The following is a 25,297-nucleotide window of genomic DNA, read 5'->3' as shown; positions in this document are numbered from 1 at the left end:
CAATAAAAACAAGAGCTAAGTACTACACTTAAGAAGGAAAAATCAAATGCACAGCTACAAAATGGGAATACCTGGCTAGATGGTAGTACTGCTGACAAGGATCTGGGGGTTATAGTGGATCACAAACTGAATATGAGTCAACAATGTGATGCAGTTGCAAAAATTAACAGAACTGTTGTATTTAAGACATGGGAGGCAATTATCCTGCTCTACCCGGCATTGGTGAGGCCGCAGCTGGAATACTGTGTCCAATTCTGGGCAGTTTAGGAAAGATATGAACAAATTAGAGTCCAGAGGAGATCAACAAAAGTGATAAAAGGTTTAGGAAACCTGACCTATAAGGAAAGGTTAAAGAAACCTGGCATGTTTAGTCTTACGAAATGAAGGGGGGGGGGGAGAAACGGACCTGTTCACAGTCTTCAAATATGTAAAGGACTACTATAAAGAGGACAGCAATCAATTGCTCTCCATGTTCACTGAAGGAAGGACAAGAAACAATGGGCTTAATTTGCAGCAAGAGAGATTTAAACTGGAGATTAGAAATTTTTTTCTAACTATAAGGATTTCTTATAGTTATCGAATACCTTCCAAGGGAGGTTGTGGAATCTCCACCACTGGAGATTTTTAAAAACAGGTTGGACTAACACCTGGCAGGGATGATCTAGGTTTACTTGATCCTGTCTCAATGCAAGGGGCTGAAATTAACTTCTCAAGGTCCCTTCCAGCCCTACATTTCTATGATTCCGTGATTACAGATCCTATCACATAATCATTATTTGCCTAAGTAGCCACACTGACATTTATTTAGATTTACCATTAAAAAAAACATATACAAAACTTCTAAGCCCCCTGACAATAATTAGACTTGCAATAACCACCCAATAGCATAAATATTAATTAAAAAATAAATTAACTCCACAAGCCAGCAGCATTAACTAATTAAATGGAGACAACAATTTACCTCGGCCAGCTGATAAATAAAAACAGCAACTCCTAAAAGCCTCTCACTGCTAAGTCACACCCAGGAACACACCCTCATCCTGCCCACAAAACCGTATCAGACAAATAAGTCTACAATAAGACCTACTCACATGTTTAAGGATTAGGCCTTATCCTTAGAAGTGGAATGTGTCTTTATTCAAGAGAAAAAAACTAAATCACTTGTTAAAATTATCAGCTGCTTCTCTTTAGCTAAGGCTATTCTGTCCTAAACAAAGTACATTTAAGTAGCAAGTAGCAGATCTTACCCAGAGGGAATCACAAAAACAATGGTCTGGCAGCATCACTGTTGCATATTCTCTCTTTGTGCAAACTGCAACCACCAGTGCTCCAGAGCAGGTAATGAAGGCCTCGAAACCCATCCCACTTCCTGTAAAAAAGCTACAGAATGAAAAATCCATGAGATACTTTTCAAAAGTTCTGATAAACTACCTAGCAGTACATGAATTCAGTGCAAAACCTGTTTAAATTGTTCAGCACAGCTGAAAACATTCCATCTCAGTCATATATCTAATGAGTAAAAGGATCCTTAAAATGCCATTCTGGTTCACCTAATAAAAACAAGCAACAAGTACAAGTAAATTCTAGGTACAAGGAAGCCTAAAACCTGGTGTGCAGGACAAAAAAGTGGTCCAATGTTCTTAAAGAAGTTTGTAGCCATCCACACCTTTTACATAGAGATGCAAACCTTGGTTCTAGCATGCAACGTTTCAGCTTAAATCCATGCAGTTTATGCTGGTTTCAATATAAAGCATTGCATGTCAGGGACTGCAGTCTCTGAAAGCAACACCTCTATAATAAAGATGAACCTAGGCTACAATCTGTGTCATTTTGGCAGGAGGGCAAAATAAAAGGCTGCCTTTGGGTTTGTGATAATTTGCCAATACTGTGTTTACATGGGACATTTTGGAGGCTCCTGTTATAGAAATTAGGAAGCATTTTTCTCCAATCAAGTATTTTCCTAAATTCACATTATACACAAAAGTAACTATCCTTCTATACTGGTGCTTTTATTTCTAACACTTTTTAAGAAACCATTTTGACAGAAATTGCATGAAGTTTGAAATTATTATAGGGAATTTTTTGGTCAGGTCTACACTTGAAATTTTTGCTGGTAAAGTAATGTCATGGGAATGGGCATGGGGAAATCTTTTGCAACATTTCTATACTGGCAGAAGCCCAAACGTAGATGTGGTTATACTGGCATCAAAGTGCATTTGCTGGTATAGCTTATTTTGCTCACCAACTGGTATAAGCTATACTGACAAAAGCACTTCTTTGCCAGTAGAAGCAACAATAGGAGGGCTTGCCAGCTCTTCTGGTGCAGACATGGCTTTAGGCTCTTTTTATACCTTGAACACTTCATTAGGAAAAATATGTGAAAAAATTATTGCCAAAGCCTGTTACATTCCCTCAAGCATGGTTATTATAAGAAGCATTTTCACTACAATTGTTATTAGTCCTGGCACTTACAGAACAAACAGATGGTGCATCTATATTAAGTGAAAGCTATATAAGTGTACAGCAATTCTCCAAAAAGGTCCATAATTTTGGAGTTTAATGTACCCACCCTACACACATGCACACCACACATAATTTGAAAGCTTATTTTATGTATGTTTAGATGAGGTATAATGAGGACCTGTCAAGTGGTGCTGTAACCTGTAGATGAGGTAAATGAAAAAGTCATTTTTTGCACAATTCCAGAAACACTGCAACATGACTATACTTACAAATTTTTACTGTTCAAATTAATTTTAACACCTTAATATGGTGCTTCTTGGTCAAAGCTACCAAACAACGTATTAAAAGACTTTTTATTGGTTTTGCATGGGCAAGTTTCTCCTCCCCCTCAAGAAATGGTGCAGCTGTATAACATGACAAAAATGGAAAATATCAACATTTTGGAATCATGGAATCATAGAACTGGAAGGGACCTCAAGAGGTCATCTAGTCCAATCCCCTGCACTTAAAGAAGGATTAAATATTATCTAGACCATCCTGACAGGTGTTTGTCCAACCTGCTCTTAAAAATCCCCAGTGATGGAGATTCCAGAACCTCCCAAGGCAATTTATTCTTGTGTTTAACCACCCTCACAGTTAGGAAGTTTTTCCTAATGTCCAACCTAAATCACCCTTGCTGCAATTTAAGCCCATTGCTTCTTGTCCTAGAACTATTTTTCTCCCTCCTCCTTGTAACAACCTTTTATGTACTTGAAAACTGCTATCATGTCCCCTCTCAGTCTTCTCTTCTCCAGACTAAACAAACCTAATTTTTTCAATCTTCCCCCATAGGTCATGTTTTCTAGACCTTTAATTATTTTTGTTGCTCTTCTCTGAACTTTCTCCAATTTGTCCACATCTTTCCTGAAACATGGCACCCAGAACTAGACACAATACTCCAGCTGAGGCCTAATCAGCTTGGAGTAGAGCAGAAGAATTACTTCTCGTGTCTTGCTTATATTACTCCTGCTAATACATCCCAGAACGATGTGGTGTTGGGGTTTTTTTTGGTTTTTTGTTTTTAACAACAGCATTACACTGTTGACTCATATTTAGCTTATGATCCACTATGGCCCCCAAATCCCTTTCCACAGTACTCCTTCCTAGGCAGTCATTTCCCATTTTGTATGTGAGCAACTGATTGTTCCTTCCTAAGTGGAGTACTTTGCGTTGTCCTTAACATACTACCATTAAATGTTTTGACATCACATATTCTTAACTGTCAAAGTATCTCAGAAGTGATAACAGTTATCCATAGTTTTCAGTTGAAATTTGCTGACCAAATCAGTCCCACACTGAAGACTGTGTACCAGTAGCAGTAGAATGCATGCCCATAGTTTGTATGGGATAGTGGGTAGATATAAATGTACATGAATTCTTAATGTAATGCTTCATTTGTAAGCTATTATAGATACAACGTATCATCTAGTCTGCCTGCTAGAATGTTTTAACTTCTAATTGCCTATGTAGCTTATGTGCAGTGCTATCTTTTGAAATATTATAATTTCTTTTTAAAAGCTTTTTAATTCAGTGACACCTATGCATAGGTCAGTATTAGGGCTAAAGATGGGATTACACAGCTTCATATTATGAATATGCAAAGGCAATGAGAAAAAGAAGTGGCCTAACAAGAAACAGTGAAGAAAAAGTCCACAAACTAGTCTTGCCTTCTCACTGAAGAGGGAAAAAAAGAGTATGTTACAGATCTTACTGTATGACAATGAATCATGTCCTGTGGTGCTTATCAACATATCTACTGGACTGCATGTAACATAGGATGTACACAAGTCTCTACTGAAAACAGAAAAATGATGGTGAAGGACAAATGGAGAGAGATGAGAGACATGCACTTGATTCTGATGGGACATGTAGCCCAGTCAAGAAATCTGGCATCAAAATATTTACTGACATGGTCAAGATGACCAAATGTAAGTGGCAAGGGAAGAGAAATCACAGCAGCTGTCAGTTCAAAGAATTTTTTTTCCTGCAGAGCCTTGTCCTTAGCAAGATGTAGTGGTGATGTTCCAAGGGGAACTGTTCTTAGTCACGCAATAGGACCTGTGCCTATGTTCCTCTTCCATGCTGATGGAGCAATAAAAACAAAAGTTCAATTAGGGCATCAGCTGGAAGTGCTAAGCAGAAAGAATTCACGAGCTAAGAGAATACAACAAAGAAACGGAGATGCCAGGACAGTGTATATCAGAGATGCCAGGGCTGTCATACAAATGATAGCTGGAGACAAATTTCCCACATTCCATGAACTGGCTCCTGAGTACTCAAGGCAGGTCCTAAAGCAGTTGACAACGCTAATTCTGTAATCAAAGTCTGACAGATATGACAACAGTATCTCTGTGAAAACTGCAGAAAGACAGTGCTGGACATGACCTAAGGTTGGATGCAAGAAATACTAGGTGATTGGTGGATGCCCTCTGTGCCACCATGGGAAAAGTTTCTAAACATGGCATCCAACAAGCAGTCACCTGTAAAATTCCTCTGTGAATCTAGGGTTCAAAAAGCACCTGAGAGCACATGACACAAACACTCCTTCTTGCTGGAGGCTTTTCCAGTGGTGAAATAGCAAAGTCCATCACAGAGGTGGTGAAGAAGCCCAAGACTTGTACTAGAAATGTCACTGGTGGTATTACATTTCAATGATACCTATACAAACTTATTATTAGATTTTGCTTTATCCTCTTGCAATACTTGTTCCACAGGGATCGTTGAAAATCATCTGGCTCTTTGACTGCTAACCCATGCTAATCATTCATGCGGGCACTCATATACATATGAGGTACGATCCTGAGCAGACCAGAAGTGATTGCTGGGCTCTGGGAGTAAGGGTGAGGGAGTTGAGGGCAGAGGTGGCATTTTCTTCAATCCAGTAAGTTCCTGCGGTGGGGCTGGGTAAGCGGGGGTGGGGGAAAATGAGGGAAGGGGACTGGGGAAGGAAGTGGGGTGGAATAGGGCAGGGGGAGGGGAATGTGGGTGTGAGGGGAGGGGGATGGAGAAGAAACGGGATTAGGGGAATCACGGGGGCTAAGTAGGATCCCGGCATGCGGCACTGCCTCAGAAGCAGCTGGGGCTCCCCCATTCAGCAGGCCCATCGAACCCTTAGCCGGCCAAGCCCTACCCCCCTACACCTGGACCCCTCCAATGAGCCCCCCTACGGTCAGACCCGCACCCCACTGAGCCCCAACCAGCTGCACCTGGACCTCCACCCCATCAAACTCCACTCCCCCTGCACTCAGACCCCCACCATTGAATTCCCACCCCCAGACCTCCCAGCCAAGCCCCATTTCCCCACCCCCAGACCCCTCCTACCCCCTGCTGAAGCTGACCACCATCACCTGGATCCCCTGCAGAGTCCCATTGCCCCTGCACCCGGAATGCCCTAATGAGCCCCTGTGCATCCAGATCTCCCACTGAGCTGTCCACACCCAGATCGCCCCACACAGAAACCTCTCAACCCACACCTGGATCCCCCCCACACTAAGCCCCTCCACACTTGGATCCTGCTGGGCTCAGCCTCCCTACCCATGCCTGGTGCACCTGGTACATAGGGGCAGGGCCCTGGGGTGTTTCTGGGACAGACCCAGCCCTTGCTCTGTGTCAGGGTCAGGTGCAGCCTCACTGCAGAGTCCCTATATTGGGGGAGGTGGGGGCTTCAGGGTGATCTTCCACCTCAATGCAGCCAGTGGCCTGTGCCCCTCACTGCCATGCTGGAGTCACATTTTATTGACAAATAAAATCTGCAGAATTTTAAAATATTGTGTGCATAATTTTTGGCGCATAATTCCCTCAGGAGTAGGGGTATTGCAGGGATTGGTCCTGGGTCTGGTTATATTCAATATCTTCATAAATTATTATGGCATAGAGCATATACTCAAAGTCTGAGGACAGTATCAAGATGGGAGCGGTTGCAAGTGCTTTGAACGGTAGGATTAAAAATCAAAATATCTGGACAAACTGGAGAAATGGTCTGAAGAAAATAGGACGAAATTCACTAAGGATAAATGCAAAGTGCTTTACTTAGGAAGGAACAATCAATTGCACATATACAAAATGGGAAATGACTGCCCAGGAAGGAGTACTGTGGAAAGAGATATGGGATGTATAGTGGCTCACAAGCTAAATATGAGTCTATACTGTAACACTGTTGCTAAATAACTAACTAAATAACTAAATAAAGAGCAAACATCATTCTGGCATACACCAGCAGGAGGGCTGTAGGCAAGACATGAGAAGTAATTCTTCCATTCTATGCCACACTGACAAGGCCTCAATTGGAGAATTGCATCTAGTTCTGGGCACCACATTGCAGGAAAGATGTGGACAAACTGGAGTAAGTTCAGAGAAGGGCAACAAAAATGATTAAAGAAAATATGACCTACAAGAAAAGATGGTAAAGATTGGGTTTGTTTAGTCTGGAGAAGAAAAGACGGAGGGGACATGGTAACAGTTTTCAAGTACATAAAAGGTTGTTACAAGGAGGAGAATGAAAAACTGTTCTCCTTAACCTCCGAGGGTAGGACAAGAAGCAGTGGGCTTAAATTGCAGCAAGGGAGGTTTACATTGGACATTAGGAAAAGCTTCTTAACTGTCAGGGCAGTTAAGCACTGGAACAAATTGCCTAGGGTGGTTGTAGAATCACTATCATTGGAGGTTTTTAAGAACAGGTTAGACGAACACCTGTCAGGAATGGTTTAGTCATTACTTAGTCCTACCTTGAGTGCAGGGGACTGGACTAGATGACCTACCAAGGTTCCTTCCAGTCCTACAGTTCTACAATTGTTGTGATACATTGAGGTCACAAAAAAAATCCAATTTTACATCTTAAATAATACACAGAATCATTAAACTAATAGAAAAAAAATGCAAATATTTTGAAGTGGTCACTGAATTGTTCAGCCCTCGCTTCTCAGGTAATGGCACCACTTGACAGCTCCACATCATACTTCATCTTAAAGCAGACGTAAGAAGTTTTCAAATGATGAGTGCAGTGCATGTGCGTAGAGTGGGTACATTAAGTCAACCAAATCAGTGGTGTCTGCCATTCACCTAATAATGCACATAGAGACCACAAAGCATGGAGATAGCAGCGAGCTCAGTCTTTTCTGTTGTATATTTAAAAAAACATTTTCCACTGAAACAAAGCAAAGTAACCACCTGCGTTTTAAATCAATCATTCATTTATTCTTGTTATCTATTTCCTATTTGCTATAATATTCCCTTCAATCAAGCATCTTAGAACTTCATCTGAGTAGCCAACACCAATCCTTATCCAGCAAGCAGGATATGCAGCATAACATAGGATACCCTGTCTCCACCACACACTAGAATACATCATATTCTAAATTCAATTTAATGACTAAAAATGCAAACTACTATTCTAGCACCATCAAGTCCAAATCCGGCTGCAGCCATTTCTCCTTATGCTGTAATACCATTAGATTTCAGAAACTACACTGGTTTAGATCAGGATTTGAATGAGAGACCTTTTAAAAAAATGAAAGAAATGGTTTTGGGAGTTAAGCAGATGGTACTTTTAACCAAGTCAGTACTATACTAATACCCCAGCATAATATTATGGAGCTCTGTGCTGCTGGAGGGCCTGTAGTTCAGATAAGATATAAACAACCACTTTCTGGTTATTAAAATGAGTCAATCTACGGCTTTGCTTATATGAGAAAAGGGTTAAAGTGCTGTCTTGGCCAAATTCCAAACTCAGAAATTTCCCCCTGCAGTTCCAGTTAGAAAAGGATATTTTTCAGGTATTATCCTGAATTTTTGCATTTGTTTGCTATTGAATACCTATATTAAAACCAGAGGCAGTTACATTTTATAGCCCCTATACGCTACAAGAACTATGCTAATGCATGGTTAGCCGTCACAATTCGGGGGTCCTTTTTTTATTTTTTTTACTGCCATCATGGATGAAAACATATGTTAATATGCATTACCCAAATAATTTAATCTTAATATAGTTATAGAATTGCACCTTCCTATCCACACTAGCAGTATAATTGTCCCAATACAGAAACCCTTAACCATGCATTTGCATGGCTATTCCTGTAGCATAGTCATGTCTTCGGTGGTGGATGAAGCCATTCCTGTTTACAAACTCAACTGCATGAAAAAACTTGCACAGATACAGACAGACATCATCTTCCTTTCCAAATGCAAACAGATGGACATCATACCAAAAGGACTGAAGGTAAAAAATCCATTACAATCTACATACCACACAGACTATGCTGACAGCTTGTGCCACACGCTCTCAAAGAAACTGCGGAATCACCTGATCAACATCCTCTACAGCAAACAGGGAAAGATTAAGAATGAGCTCTCAAAAATGGATACTCTCATAAAAAACCAACCTTCCACACAAACTTCCTCGTGGCTGGATTTTACTAAAACTAGACAAGCCATTTACAACGCACACTTTGCTTCTCTACAAAAGAAAAAGGACACTAAACTTTCTAAACTACTACATGCTACAAGGGGCCACAGCAATGGTTCCCTCAACCCACCTAGCAATATTGTTAACCTATCCAACTATACTCTCAGCCCAGCAGAAGCAGCTGTTCTATCTCGGGGCCTCTCCTTCTGCCCCTCCACCCCCATGACATGATACAGTTCTGTGGTGACCTAGAATCCTATTTTCGACGTCTCCGACTCAAGGAATATTTCCAAAATACCTCTGAACAACATACTAATCCACAGAGGTCTCCCTACCAACACTACAGAAAGAAGGATTCTAGGTGGACTCCTCCTGAAGGTCGAAACAGCAGACTGGACTTCTACATAGAGTGCTTCCGCCGACGTGCACGGGCTGAAATTGTGGAAAAGCAGCATCACTTGCCCCATAACCTCAGCCATGCAGAACGCAATGCCATCCACAGCCTCAGAAACAACTCTGACATCATAATCAAAAAGGCTGACAAAGGAGGTGCTGTTGTCATCATGAATAGGTCGGAATATGAACAAGAGGCTGCTCGGCAGCTCTCCAACACGAGTTTCTACAAGCCATTACCCTATGATCCCACTGAGAGTTACCAAAAGCAACTACAGCATATGCTCAAGAAACTTCCTGAAAAAGCACAAGATCAAATCCGCACAGACACACCCCTGGAACCCCGACCTGGGATATTCTATCTACTACCCAAGATCCATAAACCTGGAACTCCTGGGTGCCCCATCATTTCAGGCATTGGCACCCTGACAGCAGGATTCTCTGGCTATGTAGACTCCCTCCTCAGGCCCTACGCTACCAGCACTCCCAGCTACCTTCGAGACACCACTGACTTCCTGAGGAAACTTCAATCCATCGGTGATCTTCCTGATAACACCATCCTGGCCACTATGGATGTAGAAGCCCTCTACACCAACATTCCACACAAAGATGGACTACAAGCCGTCAGGAACACTATCCCCGATAATGTCACGGCTAACCTGGTGGCTGAACTTTGTGACTTTGTCCTTACCCATAACTATTTCACATTTGGGGACAATGTATACCTTCAGATCAGCGGCACTGCTATGGGTACCCGCATGGCCCCACAGTATGCCAACATTTTTATGGCTGATTTAGAACAACGCTTCCTCAGCTCTCGTCCCCTAAAGCCCCTACTCTACTTGCGCTATATTGATGACATCTTCATCATCTGGACCCATGGAAAAGAAGCCCTTGAGGAATTCCACCATGATTTCAACAATTTCCATCCCACCATCAACCTCAGCCTGGTCCAGTCCACACAAGAGATCCACTTCCTGGACACTACAGTGCTAATAAACAATGGTCACATAAACACCACCCTATACCGGAAACCTACTGACCGCTATTCCTACCTGCATGCCTCCAGCTTTCACCCTGACCACACCACACGATCCATCGTCTACAGCCAAGCTCTGCGATACAACCGCATTTGCTCCAACCCCTCAGACAGAGACAAACACCTACAAGATCTCTGTCAAGCTTTCTTACAACTACAATACCCACCTGCGGAAGTAAAGAAACAGATTGATAGAGCCAGAAGAGTTCCCAGAAGTTACCTACTACAGGACAGGCCTAACAAAGAAAATAACAGAACGCCACTAGCCGTCACCTTCAGCCCCCAACTAAAACCCCTCCAACGCATTATTAAGGATCTACAACCTATCCTAAAGGATGACCCAACACTCTCACAGATCTTGGGAGACAGGCCAGTCCTTGCCTACAGACAGCCCCGCAACCTGAAGCAAATACTCACCAACAACCACATACCACACAACAGAACCACTAACCCAGGAACTTATCCTTGCAACAAAGCCCGTTGCCAATTGTGCCCACATATCTATTCAGGGGACACCATCACAGGGCCTAATAACATCAGCCACACTATCAGAGGCTCGTTCACCTGCACATCCACCAATGTGATTTATGCCATCATGTGCCAGCAATGCCCCTCTGCCATGTACATTGGTCAAACTGGACAGTCTCTACGTAAAAGAATAAATGGACACAAATCAGATGTCAAGAATTATAACAGTCATAAACCAGTCGGAGAACACTTCAATCTCTCTGGTCACGCAATCACAGACATGAAGGTCGCTATCTTAAAACAAAAAAAACTTCAAATCCAGACTCCAGCGAGAAACTGCTGAATTGGAATTCATTTGCAAATTGGATACTATTAATTTAGGCTTAAATAGAGACTGGGAGTGGCTAAGTCATTATGCAAGGTAGCCTATTTCCTCTTGTTTTTTCCTCCCCCCCCCCCCCCCCAGATGTTCTGGGTTAACTTGGATTTAAACTTGGAGAGTGGTCAGTTTGGACGAGCTATTACCAGCAGGAGAGTGAGTCTGTGTGTGTATGGGGGTGGGTTTTTGGAGGGGGGTGAGGGAGTGAGAGAACCTGGATTTGTGCAGGAAATGGCCTAACTTCATTATCATGCACATTGTGTAAAGAGTTGTCACTTTGGATGGGCTATCACCAGCAGGAGAGTGAATTTGTGTGGGGGGGTGGAGGGTGAGAAAACCTGGATTTGTGCTGGAAATGGCCTAACCTGACGATTACTTTAGATAAGCTATTACCAGCAGGACAGTGGGGTGGGAGGAGGTATTGTTTCATATTCTCTGTGTATATATAAAGTCTGCTGCAGTTTCCACGGTATGCATCTGATGAAGTGAGCTGTAGCTCACGAAAGCTCATGCTCAAATAAATTGGTTAGTCTCTAAGGTGCCACAAGTACTCCTTTTCTTTTTGCGAATACAGACTAACACGGCTGTTACTCTGAAACCTGTCAATTTATCAAGTATTTTAGTATGAAATGTGCTATATAAATATAAGCATCGCTACCAAGTATGCCATGGGATGCATATTACCAAAGTAATCACAGCAAGCATACCTGTATAGTTGCTTCCTCTTGCCTCCTCCCTTGCTGGTGATGTCAGGTGTAACTTGGTCCTGGTCTAGGCATAGCCAAGCATTGAAGGAAAATGCAGATCCTGGCCATTTGTGAATAGGTGGCACAGCAATTCCTGCCATGCTGGGGGACAAGTTGAAATATTGCATGGCACTGTCCAGGCCTTGCTTCCGAGCCATTGCCAGAATTGCACGCATCACAGGGATGACGTAAGGGTGAGACTGCTTTGGTTCATTAGTCCTCAAGAGTCGCATTAGTCGATGCAATTCTTCAGAGCTCATCGACTGACTTCCCAAAGAACCCTGGAGGGCAATCAGGTTCTCTGCACAAGTGCGATGGAGTGAAGAGTGGAAGTTTAATGTCTCAATGATGCGGATGACCATGTTTGCATTGACACACGTGGCACGACTCTGCCTGTTAATACAGCAGATTCGCTTTAACCAATTTGAGATGAAGATCTGCAGGTCATGTGATTCTAGCTCTGGAAGCCACTGGATAAGCAGCAATAAGGGCTGGACATTACTAATGCCCAAAATTCCAACGGACATGTGATCACCTTCAGCAGCCTGGAAAAAAAAGAGCATAGAACACAAAGATGAACTACTGGCCTACAACAACGAAATAGGGGCAGAAAAGCTGTCTAGGAGTGCAGCCATTTTAGATAATGTTCAAAGCAAGCACATGTCTCACCATATTCATAAGTTCTTCTAGCAACTCTCGCGAGGGCTGACCCAGAGATTTTAGTACTTCATAGATATGTGCATAACCAATCCGCTCTTTAAAGACCTCCTGAAGAGGAAAAAAAAATAGTAACATTAATAAAAGTATGCAGTGCGGTTGTAGTTGTGTCAGTCCAGAATATTAGAGAGACAAGGCTGGGGAGGTAATTATTGGACCAACTTCTGTTGGTGATAATAAAAGACAGACACAACTAAACTCTAGTGGCTAATTACTTACCTGCAATAATGGGGCCTCATTTAACACAAAACTAGCTCTATTGTTAGGTTACCCTTTATGAGAACATACTACAAACCTTATCTGAAGGCTAGAGAAGTTAAGGATAGTCTTTTGATTGACTTCAACGAGTTTTGGATTAGGCCCTATAGTTATAGATTCATGACACTACTGCATATAATATTATGTCATGCAAAAATATTTTCTGTAGCTGAATAAATGTTTTAATTCTAGCTGCTGAAATTACAACAGAAGTGCACAGGCACAGAGAAGAGCTTTATTTTACTTGTTATAGACCATAAACAAAATCTCCAGTACAATTGTTTTAATATACTTCAAAATGTTAGTCTTTTTAGTTTATTACAAAAAACCAATTGTTCTATTGAGTTGAACCTACAGAATAAAGATAAAACAAACACAAGTAGGTGCAGAAGTAAAATATTTTCCTAGAAAAATGTCTTAATTTAATCATATTAGAGAAATATTTAAGATAGAAACTTTATTAAATATGGGAAAGTATTCTGAAAACTGGTTACCTTGCACTGAATTTATGGAAAACAACTCTCAAGCAGTAAAATCTACACAGTTATATACATCTATTTACTAGTTAATGAACAGCAGTTACATCCTATTAAGTGAATTCCCTTCCCTTTGCACAGGTATTTTCAATTGTTATTTGTACAATGTGGAAAACACATTTTTAAATGAGTGAATTTGTTGGAAGAAACAGGATTTATGTAAAGTGCCTCTGGAATAAAGTAGTGAGAGGCAAAAAAGTCACTGTTGAAAAATTCACATAAAATGTGCAGTACGTAGGTGTCCCTTCAAACATTTATGGGATTTAGAGCAATTTTCACTGCTGGAAAAGGTTGTCAGAGAATATTACTTTACACTCAGTTTTTCAAATTTCTGTCTTTTATTATCCAATCAAATTAGCCCTAATCCCAGAAATCATGTTCCAGCTTTACATAAAATTAAATTAATGTCCAGCCCAAATTATGATGTTGTCCATAAGAAGAGCATGAGGAAGAAAAGCACAAAGTGTTTCTTGATCTGGTTGTGGCACACTGTCAATAAATAATAATAATCGTAAGAACAATTCTTCAAGGTTTTACATTAAAATGTTTAACAAGAAATGAGAAAGATGGCTGCCATAAACAGACCTATGAGTGTGTATGCTTACCTTCGCAGCTGGAGATTTGTGCAACACTGCTGTAAGGGCTTGAATGGTGGATACTGCCAAGCAGTCTAGTTGTCCCTGAAACACCTGAAAGCAACAGAGGCAGGTGTTATTTACAAACATATTAAATAGAATTCTGCTCTGAAGGATATTCTGCGCACTTCTGCCTGGATGAAAACCGAAGTTAATTAACATGCTTTACAATCATCTCCCCAACAACATGGATTTCATGACACCACAACCTACAAGAAAGGACACAATGACAGAAAACTAGCCATGTAGTTCAAGAAGAGGAAAGAAGCATTCACACACATTACAGTAAAAGGTTCTGATGGACAAATGTACAAACTTTCCTCATGCTGTTAATGGACAATCTCAAGAGGGAGGGAGGAAAAGGAAGTAACCAATCCCTTGTACTGTATGTGTGCACTGCAGAGTGTATAGCTTTCTGACAATCAGTTCTTTAAACAAATGGAGATGATCATCATTTTAATCTCAGTGCAGGCTCCTGCACATACCAAAGCAACACACACACACATTAGAAGTGATTAGTTATACCAGCACAGTCCAATAACTTCATCGTCTCTTACATCCATCCCAGAGGATGAAACACTGCTTCCAAACCCAATGAGTCTCAAATAATCCTTTCCCTTTTATGTTTTCTATTAGTTAATTCCTCTGAATACTGATATTTTTCATGATAATTTATTAACAGAAAATTATGTGCCATATACCAGCAGGTCCCTTTGTCACATGGAGTCTGTTCATTTGCATAGTTCCACTGGTCAACTTTACAGTCTCTGAAATACTATATTGCATATTGGACAATGAGAAGTCAAAATCAGAAGACAATGTTAGTGAATAAATGTTTACATGCAGATCCTCACACTGAGTTACCAATAGAATTGGCTATTTTAAACAGAATCAAGATTTCTAGACTACATACTTTCCTGTGCTCAGCAATGCATTATCTATTTAAATGAGAACAAATCAGTAACATCCTCCATACTACTATACGGAGTGGTAATAAGAATTTGCATTTGATATTTCCATTATGCTAATGGAAATTCAAGACAACAGACTCTTCTCACCTCCCACATTCAGCCTGTCCATTGTATTGTGAACATCTGTTCTTGATGACAAGCAAAGAATCAGGACATCAACTACAACCATACAGATTCACAAACAAAGCCCCAGAACCCAATAGACCACCGTGCGGAGACAAAGAAGCAAAAAAGAAAAAAACGAAATCACCACCAGGTTGATAGCATTGATACTGGGATTCTATTCCTGTACTTCACCCTCCTCAGATTAAAAGGAGCATAATTTGTACCTAATATTTTTAAAACTTGAAGCATCTCCATACATGTGAAGTCATGGGTGTTATTTGCTTATCATAAAAGATTACTTTCCAAAGACAACAAGCATAGGTCAGTGCAGCAGTCAGAATTCATCCATCTGGATAAGGTAAAGTACAGGAATCACTTTTCCCACTGACTGCTACTCTGTCTTGGCTTCAAGTGAAGCAAAATTGTGTAGGTACCTGGTCCCCATTCATTTCGGTCAGTAATTTGTTGGCAAGGTCTTTTTCACTCTTGTCTGCCACCTTATTGTTAGCATTTAAAAACAGCTGTTAGAAACAGAGACAAGAATAACGGAAAGAGGAATATTAAACATTACCTGCAGCTATTATCGTGAAGCCTGGGATGAATTTATGTTTCACATACAGCATACATGATCTCACACTGGTGAGTTACACAATTCTTAACAAATATCAGTCTTTTGTTAATTCTTCCAATATTACATCAAACTATTGTTAAATATTCATTAGCTTATTCTGTTTTCCAGAAAAAAACAAAAGATGTAATTGCTGAGACACGGAAATGGTACTAATTACAAGTTATTTTTGTTATTAGCCCAGTGTTCTTAGATGCATGGTGACTAAGTGCAGGACTGGAGGCTCTCAACATTCACATTAAAAAAAGGAGGGGGGACGACTGTAAGACATTAGAAACGCAAAGGGAAGGGGGAAGCACAGCCTCCTAGTTTCTCTACTTATGTTTCATCTTGTAGGAGGACTTAAGTGACACTAACAATCTAAGGAAGCCTGCAAATCAACAACTCAGAATCCAGAGATAGCAATGGCAGCAGCTTTGCGAGGGACACAATCTTCAAGACTGGAAGGATGGTGGGAAATTTTCAGTCATCCAGATGAGTTGGCAGCTTGGCAAGAACTTTAACTCAGTCACCCAAAGCTGTATCTATTCTGAAGCTTTGCCCTCTTCTGCTTTTAGATTGCAAGTTAAGAAGCTCTTAGAAATACATAGTTTATCAGACCAAGTAATTAAAAAAAGACTTCTGAAAACAGAGGAGACTGACAGCTTGTCACATTTCAGAGAAAATATCCATCAGAAAAATGAAAGGGTACGTGAAAAACTACTTTTTAAAACCACTTCTTTTGTGCTCACTGAAGATTGTGTGTTCAGTATATGGAACCCCACTCAGTAATCAAGGGCAAACACAAGACAACAATCAAAGATACTACTCTGTGTTACAAAAGTATTAAAAACCCCACAAAGTTAGAAACATTGCTTAGTTTGAAAGGCATCTGTCATGACCAAAGCTGTTATACTTTTGGTAACACTACAGAATAGCTATAATATGTTGAGAGAATTAGAGCATTAGCAACTGAAGATAAATTATGAACAGGAGGCAAGAATAGACATAGAAAAAACAAACTCATTCTAACTCATTTCCCATAACAGATATATAATGAGAAAAATAAGCAACTAGAGATTTTAAAACCATGTATTTATTAAAATGTTCAAGTACATGGCTCTCTCTGGTTTTGAATTCTTGTATCCAGATGATGATTCATAGAATAATAATGTTTTCTTCAGCCCACGTAAGGCTCAGCATAGTAACTACTGCTATTCTCCAAATCTGATCTATATTTAAGCAAAGTTTCCTATCAACATAAAATGTTCAAGATATATGAAGAAGTGGTGGCAGATGTTCTTAGTGTACGAATAAAACCCCTTTCAACAGATATAAAGTGAAACCTCAGTTACCTCAACATTTCAGGGGACACTCCTGAATAAACTGGGCTTCAGATCAGATAAACTGGGTTTCAGATCAACATCTGAAGTGGACAAACAGCTTTCAAAAAAAAAAACCTCATGATTTGGGTCCCCAGCCCCCCAAAAAAGTCAAGAGAAGACCTCTCTCTTCCATAAGCTTTGAATTCTTTAGCTGAAGTTCGTCTATCTTCTCTGAAGACGATCTGCAAAGCTGAAGACAATTCTGAGGTAAGATCAGAAATATGCCTCTATTATGTGGCTCCTAGGAGTATTCACAATAGATATCAGTTTTGACTTCTTTTTTCACTCCTTCCCCTCTCTGCAAGTCTCCTGGTCTCCAGGTTCATAGATACACAACACATTCTATTGTGTCAAGAACAACTGCTGACTCTTCTGTTATCTGTGGTGTTATACACTGGGGGTGTCACTAGCGAACCCAGAAGTGTGACAGATTTTCAAGAATGAGGAAAATTATTTTTAGCAAGATTCTACCTTGTTAGTGGAGGCATTTGACAAAAGAAATGTACTAACCTTACAACTGACTTCATCTTTGTTGTCAGCCTTTGAAGAGCATTGTACTATTTGTGGAAAACACATGACCCTGTCCTTGGGGTCATTCAAAGTGTAAAAAAGCAAACCACTTGCACAAATTTGACAACACCAAAGAAACCCTCCATGTAATAATAATAGTAATATACAAGCCAATATACAATACAGAGATGTAACTTGGTGAACAGTTCTGATGACAAAAAGGTAGAGTGAAATTCAAGGAGAGAAGAATGGTTAAAACATAGGCCATAATACTGCTGGCATTGAAGTCAATGGGAGTTTGACGTCAATGGGAGTAGGAGCAGGCCTAGAGTGCCCATGAACCAGCTAAATAATACCATTGTATGATAATGTAAGAATCAGACTAGAAAAACATAAATCTCTCTTTTACAGCAGCATTGCAAAGAGTATAAGATTAGTAGAGAAACAGGTACAGACTCCCAAAAGGAAGTGCAAAAAAACATTGGAAAGGACAAATAAAGTACTTTTAAAAGAAGTTAAAAACACAAACTATACAACACACTCAATGCGGTTCCCACTGAAGTCAATCAGAATTTTGTCCCTGACTTAAATCAAAGAAAAAAAGACTAGGTCAAAATGTACACGTGGGCATTTTAAAGTACTGTTGCATTCAAATATTTTCTAACTAAATGGAATATTGTACAATAATTCACACTTTCTAGCTAGCATGAAATTATCTAGAAGTGTTCAATACAGCCACGTCAACAACATGCATTGTGAAGACAAAATAGAAATGAAATATAAAACTCCAGGAAGTTAAGCAGTATTCATATTTATGTCCTTTTCTATTTGGGAAAAATTTATCTTATAAAAGCATAACAACTTCAGTGAAAGGCACTGGCTTACAATCAATGGTCATCTGGGATTAATATGGAACCAGAGAAAGTAGGAAATATGAATACTATGTCCTTTCTAGAAAGGAAAGGCGTCCAAGAAGAGCATTTTGTAACCAATTAAACTCATTCCTAATCTCAGCTATGCAGGAATTCAGACCAAATATTCTGAAACCCTTGCAACTGAACACCAGTGATTTATTTATTTTTTCTTTTTTTTAAGAAAGCTGGCTAGTGATCAATGGCTCGATGTCTAGTTGGCAGCTGGTATCAAGCAGAGTGCCCCAGGGGTTGGTCCTGCGGACGGTTTTGTTCAACATCTTCATGAATGATCTGGATGATGGGATGAATTGCACCCTCAGTAAAGTCGCGAATGACACTAAACTTGGGGGGAGAGGTAGATATGCTGGAGGGTAGGGATAGGGTCCAGAGTGACCTACACAGATTCGAGGACTGGGCCAAAAGAAATCTGATGAGGTTCAACAAGGGCAAGTGCAAAATCATGCACTTAAGATGGAAGAATCTCATGCACTGCTATAGGCTGGGGATCGACTGGCTGAGCAACAGTTCCGCAGAAAAGGACCTGGGGATTACAGTGGATGAGAAGCTGCATATGAGTCAACAGTGTGCCCTTGTTGCCAAGAAGGCTAAAGGCATATTGGGCTGCATTAGTAGGAGCATTGCCAGCAGACTGAGGGAAGTGATTATTCCCCTCTATTCAGCACTGGTGAGGCCTCATCTGAAGTATTGCGTCCAGTTTTGGGCCCCCCACTACAGAGAGGATGTGGACAAATTGGAGAGAGTCCAGCAGAGGACAATGAAAATTATTAGGGGGTTGGGGCACATGATTTATGAAGAGAGGCTGAGGGAACTGGGCTTATTTAGTCTGCAGAAGAGAAGAGTGAGGGGGGATCTGACAGCAGCCTTCAACTACCTGAAGGGGGGTTCCAGAGGGGATGGAGCTAGGCTGTTCTCAGTGGTGGTAGATGACTGCAACTTGAGACCTTCACTCCTTGTTCTGTGAGGGAGGTATAGGTTGGATATTAGGAAAAACTATTTCACTAGAGGATGGTGAAGCACTGAAATAGGTTATCTAGGGATGTGGTGGAATCTCCATCCTTGGAGGTTTTTATGACCCGGCTTGACTAAGCCCTGGCTGGGATGATTTAATTGGAGTTGGTCTTGCTTTGAGCAAGGGGTTGAACTAGATGACCTCCTGAGGTCTCTCCCAACCCTAATCTTCTACGATTCTATGAAATGGAGAAATGCATCCCTGAAATTAGAAATCAATCCACCATCTGCTAACAGTTATAAGTAACTTCTCAGAGTATGAAAGACTGATTTTGACACCAAGCTAAACAAAGGTTAGAGACGGATTAGGAGTATATACAGGCATTTCTCAAAGAGAAATTTGAGCATTCACTACTTAGTGCCTTATCATCAATACAAGCATATTGTATTATTATGGTTAATATATTTTGAAGACAAGATGTACTTCTACTTCATAAATTACACATATTTATAGCTTCTGAAACATTCACCAGGTCAGTGGTACAAGTCATACTTGATACTCACAAGGATTATATTTAATTTAGAGCCAAGACACAAAGATGATTTACAAAGCTGAACTCTTACAAGAAGCATGACATTTTGCTGAGATCAGAAATAAGAAGTTATTAATTATGGAAAAAATGTACCTTGCAGTTCTGCAGCAATCGGATGAGATGCTCAAAGCAGTTACTGTTAAGGAAAATGGCCTGCAGAACAGGCCTATCAGTGCAGTCCAACATGGCTGTGATGGTGTCTATCAAAATAAAAATCACAAAAATAAATAGTTACACTAATCCTTAAGCATTTTTTTTAACATTATACTGTTGACAAATTTAGAAACACTACATAGAAGGCTCCATGGAAAAATTTTATGCACTGAGAAGCAGTTAAAAAATGATGAATGCTTTGATAAACATGGAAGTGAATTCCAGCATAAAACACCAGGCCTTGAGCAAAACATTCTGAAGCAGCAGAAACCAACATGTAGTCTACTGTGTATCTGGAGGAAACTTCAGCTACAGAATAGCTTCAATTGTTCTGAGGCTCAGTTTAAAATCACTGTCATTTGCACGTATATAAAAAGCATGCCTTCTTATTTAAAACATGTATAAATATTTGCTTCCTCATCAGCCAGTTATTCCTCAACATTCTGAAGCAGTCCTATTTCATTTGCCGTCAGTATCATCTCACACGGATATCAAAACATTGAGAAAATGAAAGTATTGGTGGGCAAAAAATGCCCTTATTTACGTCTTCCCATTCTCTACATCAACTTTAAAAAATACAAATCATAAATGAATGCAAACCAATGAATTATATCCTATGGTTTAAGACTATTGTCTCATCTAAGGTATGCAACCTAGGGAGGTTGTGGAATCTCCATCACTGAAAGTTTTTAAAAACAAGTTAGACAAATACTTGTCAGGGATGGTCTAGATAAAACTTAGTCCTGCCTCAGTGCAAGGGACTGGACTAGATGACCTATCGAGGTCCCTTCCAGTCCTATATTTCTGTGGTTCTATGCAATAATTCCAATTACACAACTAAAAATTACAAATAGCTACCACATTGGAATCGCTCATATATTCCAGGTATTCCCTTTTTATCCCTTTTATAGGGGTTAACTAAAATCTCCCAGATACTGTTGTGTGGAAGTTGTTGTCAAATAACTTATCAATGGAAGTCCATAACAGGTACTAGATCTTCTGATCTTTTTTTGTTGCCCCTAAACTGTTTGTAGGCTGACATCCTTAAGCCAAAAAGTAACCAGTACATTCTGATTAATATTTTTTTGAATTAAAAGCAAATTGGAACATATTTGAATCAATTTCAACAACAAAAAAATTCTCAATTTCTTACCTAAATAACAGAGAAAACGCACTTGAATAATTATACTTATACTTGCTTAAATCACTTCATTTAAAAAAAATTATGAAAATTTTAACAAAACAGATTTAGAGGAATTGTCCGGATATATCACTCACTCAGCATTTGGATTTGTAGTGCAATGAACCTATTCTCCCACTGCCTGGATCTCCTGGAGTTAGGCAATGCTGAATGGTCTGAATTAAGCAACTTGAAGTAGTTCTCCAGTATGGTACTGGTCTCCACTTGCCGCTGGTCTGAACTACTGGTGAGAAGGATATGCACTACTTCTGTCAGGCACTTAAGAGTCAGCTCTGCCTTCCTGCTCACTTCCTCAGGATCCCTATCATCCCAAGTGTCACAGTCTGCCAAAACACGCATCAAGACTTCCATGGTGGCAGGAGATATGGCTTGAAGAGCATTTCTCTGAAATTCACAATAAAAAGAATTGTACTTTAATCTGAGGATATCTAGCCTCTTCCAATACTTAAAATCAACAAGTTTCATTTTTGCATCATGCAAGATATCTGAACTCTAATAAATATAGTACTAATAAGAGCATTTTTAATTTAGCTCCTCAGTCAACTATGATTGTGTTGAATAATATATATTTTGGGCCAAATCCTGGTAATTCTACTCAATTAGGCCTAATGGCTTCAAAGCATATATTTATATATCGTGAATACATAATGTATGTACAGACAAAAAAACCCTGTTAATGACATATTAGGGTTACATATTTTAATAAAAATTTTCTGAAAGAAATGCAATAAAAATTTTCTAGTAATATTAACCCACTCATGTTATACATAAATGTATGCAATGTCTAAACCTCAGCTTTTGCATATCTTGACTTTTTGGTGTTTAAATCTGTAACCTTAAAGGTGAAATAGCACGGTTTGGAGTGGGGTGGAGGGGGATTAGGATTTTTTTTTCTCCTGTTTTTAAATTAATATTCTTTAGCCATATGTCTAATATACATTGATTTCAATGTGAAAGGGATACTTATTTTGGTTACAGGCTTTTAATTTTAGTATGCATTTGAATTATTCAAAGTGATACTGATAATATACATATTCTATTGTGGAAAACATCTTTTGCCATAGCAGAATTTAGAGTACAGTTTAAGTTCAGACTTTCATACAGACCCCCATTTGCACATATCCCCAAATTTCTCAATTAGTTCAGAATTTTAACCTAAAACAAAATTAACTAATGATAAACATTTTAAGAACACTAGCCTTCCTGTATTACCCAGAGCAATCTTTATCTGTGATTGGAGTACATACTGTATTACAGTGGTGAGCAAGGACCATGTAAATTCTCTTTGCTCAAGGAGAATTGATTTTCTTTTTAAGGCCTCTTCTGTTCTGCACATTGTTCCAGAGCTCCCAGTGGTGTTTTTGTTTGAGGTTGGGTTACTATTCTAAAGACACAGTGCTCTCTGTTAACCTTTTACAAGATAAACCGGGTAAGCATCAAAGTGCCTTATTCTGCCTCGACAGGTGTCGTCTTATAATTTGCAGTCAGATTGTACTGGACTAGACTTGCACAGAAAGAAGAAATTCCCATACCTCCCTCCTGTCAGTTATTTAAAAAAAATTAAAATGGTGCTCACTCACGCCAAGCCCCGGCTAGCAGGCTGCTTTTGAATACTTATCACATGACTTGACAGAATGGGCATGACACATTATAGCATCACATAATCAGACAGCAACATTTTTTTCAAAGCTGTATCCAAGAAATTCTGAACAGGAGACTGATGTTCAAATCAAATCCAAATCAGTGATTAATCCCACTCCTCATCTGATCTCATTTCCCTTTCCCACACATATATTCTGTGCCACTTATGCTACACAGGTATACTTCAAATTCCTTCCTCAGTAATGCCAGACCAAATGATTTAGTGGAAGCACACTGCAATTCCAGTCTATTCTTGTACTCCTTTCTAAATTTCTTGGCACCGAGCAGACATAAACACTTCTTTAATTTAGTACACTATGCTCATTGTGCCAGCAGAGAAAAACATATTTAGTTTTAGGGCGGGTCTGCACTTAAAACGCTGTGTCAGCACCACTGTTGTTGCACTTCAGTGAAGATGCTACCACGCCAACAGGAGATTTTCTCCCGTTGGTATAGTTAATTCACCTCCACGAGAGGCGATAGCTATGTCCATGGAAGAAGGACACATATACACACGTGCATACAGTTATTACAACTCCCGACTACTCTTTGGGGCAGGAACTGTCTCTTAGTAGTCTAACATAGCACTAAGCACAATGAAGTCCCAATCCTAGTAATACACACAACCAGCTAATCCATATTCATATTGTTGATACAGTCTGTTCTGCAATACACTCTTGTCTTTTGATAGATACCCTATAATCCATAAACCATAAAGTTTTCATGAGGAACAGAAGATTAACCCTACAGGTTGTAATAGCTGAGATTACTTTATAATATTTTCCAATATTCTCCTCACCTGTCCACCAGCCACAATGGCTCCAAAGAGATGTAGCAGGCAACACTTGAGGCTTTCCTTGAGATGTTCACTTTCTTGAAAGCATTCTATTGAAATAAGAGAAAAAGTGATTTGTGTCCCAAAATAAGGAGACTCATCTTTTAATCTCTCTCCTCAAAAGAAAGTGAAGTACCACTTATAAACAGGCTTAAAAAAATCCAATATGGAAAGGCTCGCACTGATTTCAGTGCAGCTGAAACAGTCCCAAACTGCCTGATCTTGCTCCGGTTATAAAGTCACTGGGAAAACTATTGATTGCAATAGTGGTATTCACAGTTCCCTTTTCCTGCATCTTTGTTCATACCGTAACTTGACATAAACCACTTACAAACAGCCTTAGGAATTTTTCTGAGCAGTAAATGTTAACCTGGAACTTGTTGCTATAGCAATAACCATAGACACACAGAGGAGCTGCAACCTAAACCACAAAGGATTATTTTGTTTGGAATTAGCCCTGTAAGAAACTTCCAATAATGTCACAAGCCAGCAGTTAAAATGTCACTTTTAAAGAGCCTAAATAGTCAAACAAAAAACAAATTAAAAATACTAGAATAATTCAATGCAGGCTAAAATAAAAAAACACGTCTATGTAAGAGGAACTAGCTTAACATTAGTGCCAAGCATATACTAAAACCATCAGCCCACTTTAACAGTATATGGAGAAGTACTCCAACCTGATGAAGTGTTGGTAGCTATTTTTATTTCTCCCAGTTCATTCTAAGCAGTCTCTTTTGCTCTTACATACTAGTGCATTTTGCCATACATACAAAGAAAAAGAAGAAGAAAAAAAAAAAAAAGAACTACCTGCAATCATTGTTTACAGAAGGTAGCATTTATACCAGATCCCCACTCTTCAATACATAATTAGGCTGAAACACCTCAACCTTAGAATATGACTCATATGCCAGTTGTTCCTCTTATCTGATGGGGAGGCATAATAGGCAGTAACTGCCTATACCATCAATTCCTTCTTATGAGAAATGAAGAAACACAAAACTCATCTTCAACTATTCAAGGAAGTTTGATGGGTGGATAAATGAACTGGGCAACAGCGGAGATTTGTTCACAAGGATTTATTGATTTTATTATCAGAAAGAAATGTAAGGGAGCATTCATTAAGGCACCAAATCAGGACAGCACTTCGATATGCACTTAAGCGCCAATGGATTCAATTCAGTCTCCCCTGTCCTGAATAAAGAGGCTTTCCTGAATCTGGGCCTAAAATAGGGAGATAACATCCATTGCATATACAGCTTTTTTTTAAAAAACTTTCATGTATAGCATATCATTTTCTTATTTATGCATAAAAAGAAAAACCTTATTGTTGTAAGTTATTA

The 25,297-nt window shown here is 39.7% G+C and overlaps 1 protein-coding gene across 1 annotated transcript in view; it reads right to left on the bottom strand.

Annotated features, from left to right (window-relative positions):
* The window catches only part of NBEAL1 (neurobeachin like 1), a 134,054-nt gene that overhangs the window by 72,382 nt on the left and 36,375 nt on the right, over positions 1-25,297 (bottom strand). Inside the window, exons 8-14 of the mRNA XM_077829857.1 lie at positions 23,922-24,007; positions 21,559-21,865; positions 20,221-20,327; positions 14,044-14,127; positions 12,597-12,695; positions 11,889-12,472; positions 1,248-1,380 (exon numbers count right to left, since the gene is read on the bottom strand). Of these exons, the coding sequence (XP_077685983.1) occupies positions 1,248-1,380; positions 11,889-12,472; positions 12,597-12,695; positions 14,044-14,127; positions 20,221-20,327; positions 21,559-21,865; positions 23,922-24,007 (1,400 nt within the window). The remainder of the gene's footprint in view (positions 1-1,247; positions 1,381-11,888; positions 12,473-12,596; positions 12,696-14,043; positions 14,128-20,220; positions 20,328-21,558; positions 21,866-23,921; positions 24,008-25,297) is intronic.

The sequence above is a fragment of the Eretmochelys imbricata genome, chromosome 11, assembly GCF_965152235.1.
Source record: "Eretmochelys imbricata isolate rEreImb1 chromosome 11, rEreImb1.hap1, whole genome shotgun sequence".
Lineage (NCBI taxonomy): Eukaryota > Metazoa > Chordata > Testudines > Cheloniidae > Eretmochelys > Eretmochelys imbricata.
Note: the sequence above shows the minus strand (reverse complement) of the source record. Positions and strands in the feature narration are given on the sequence as shown.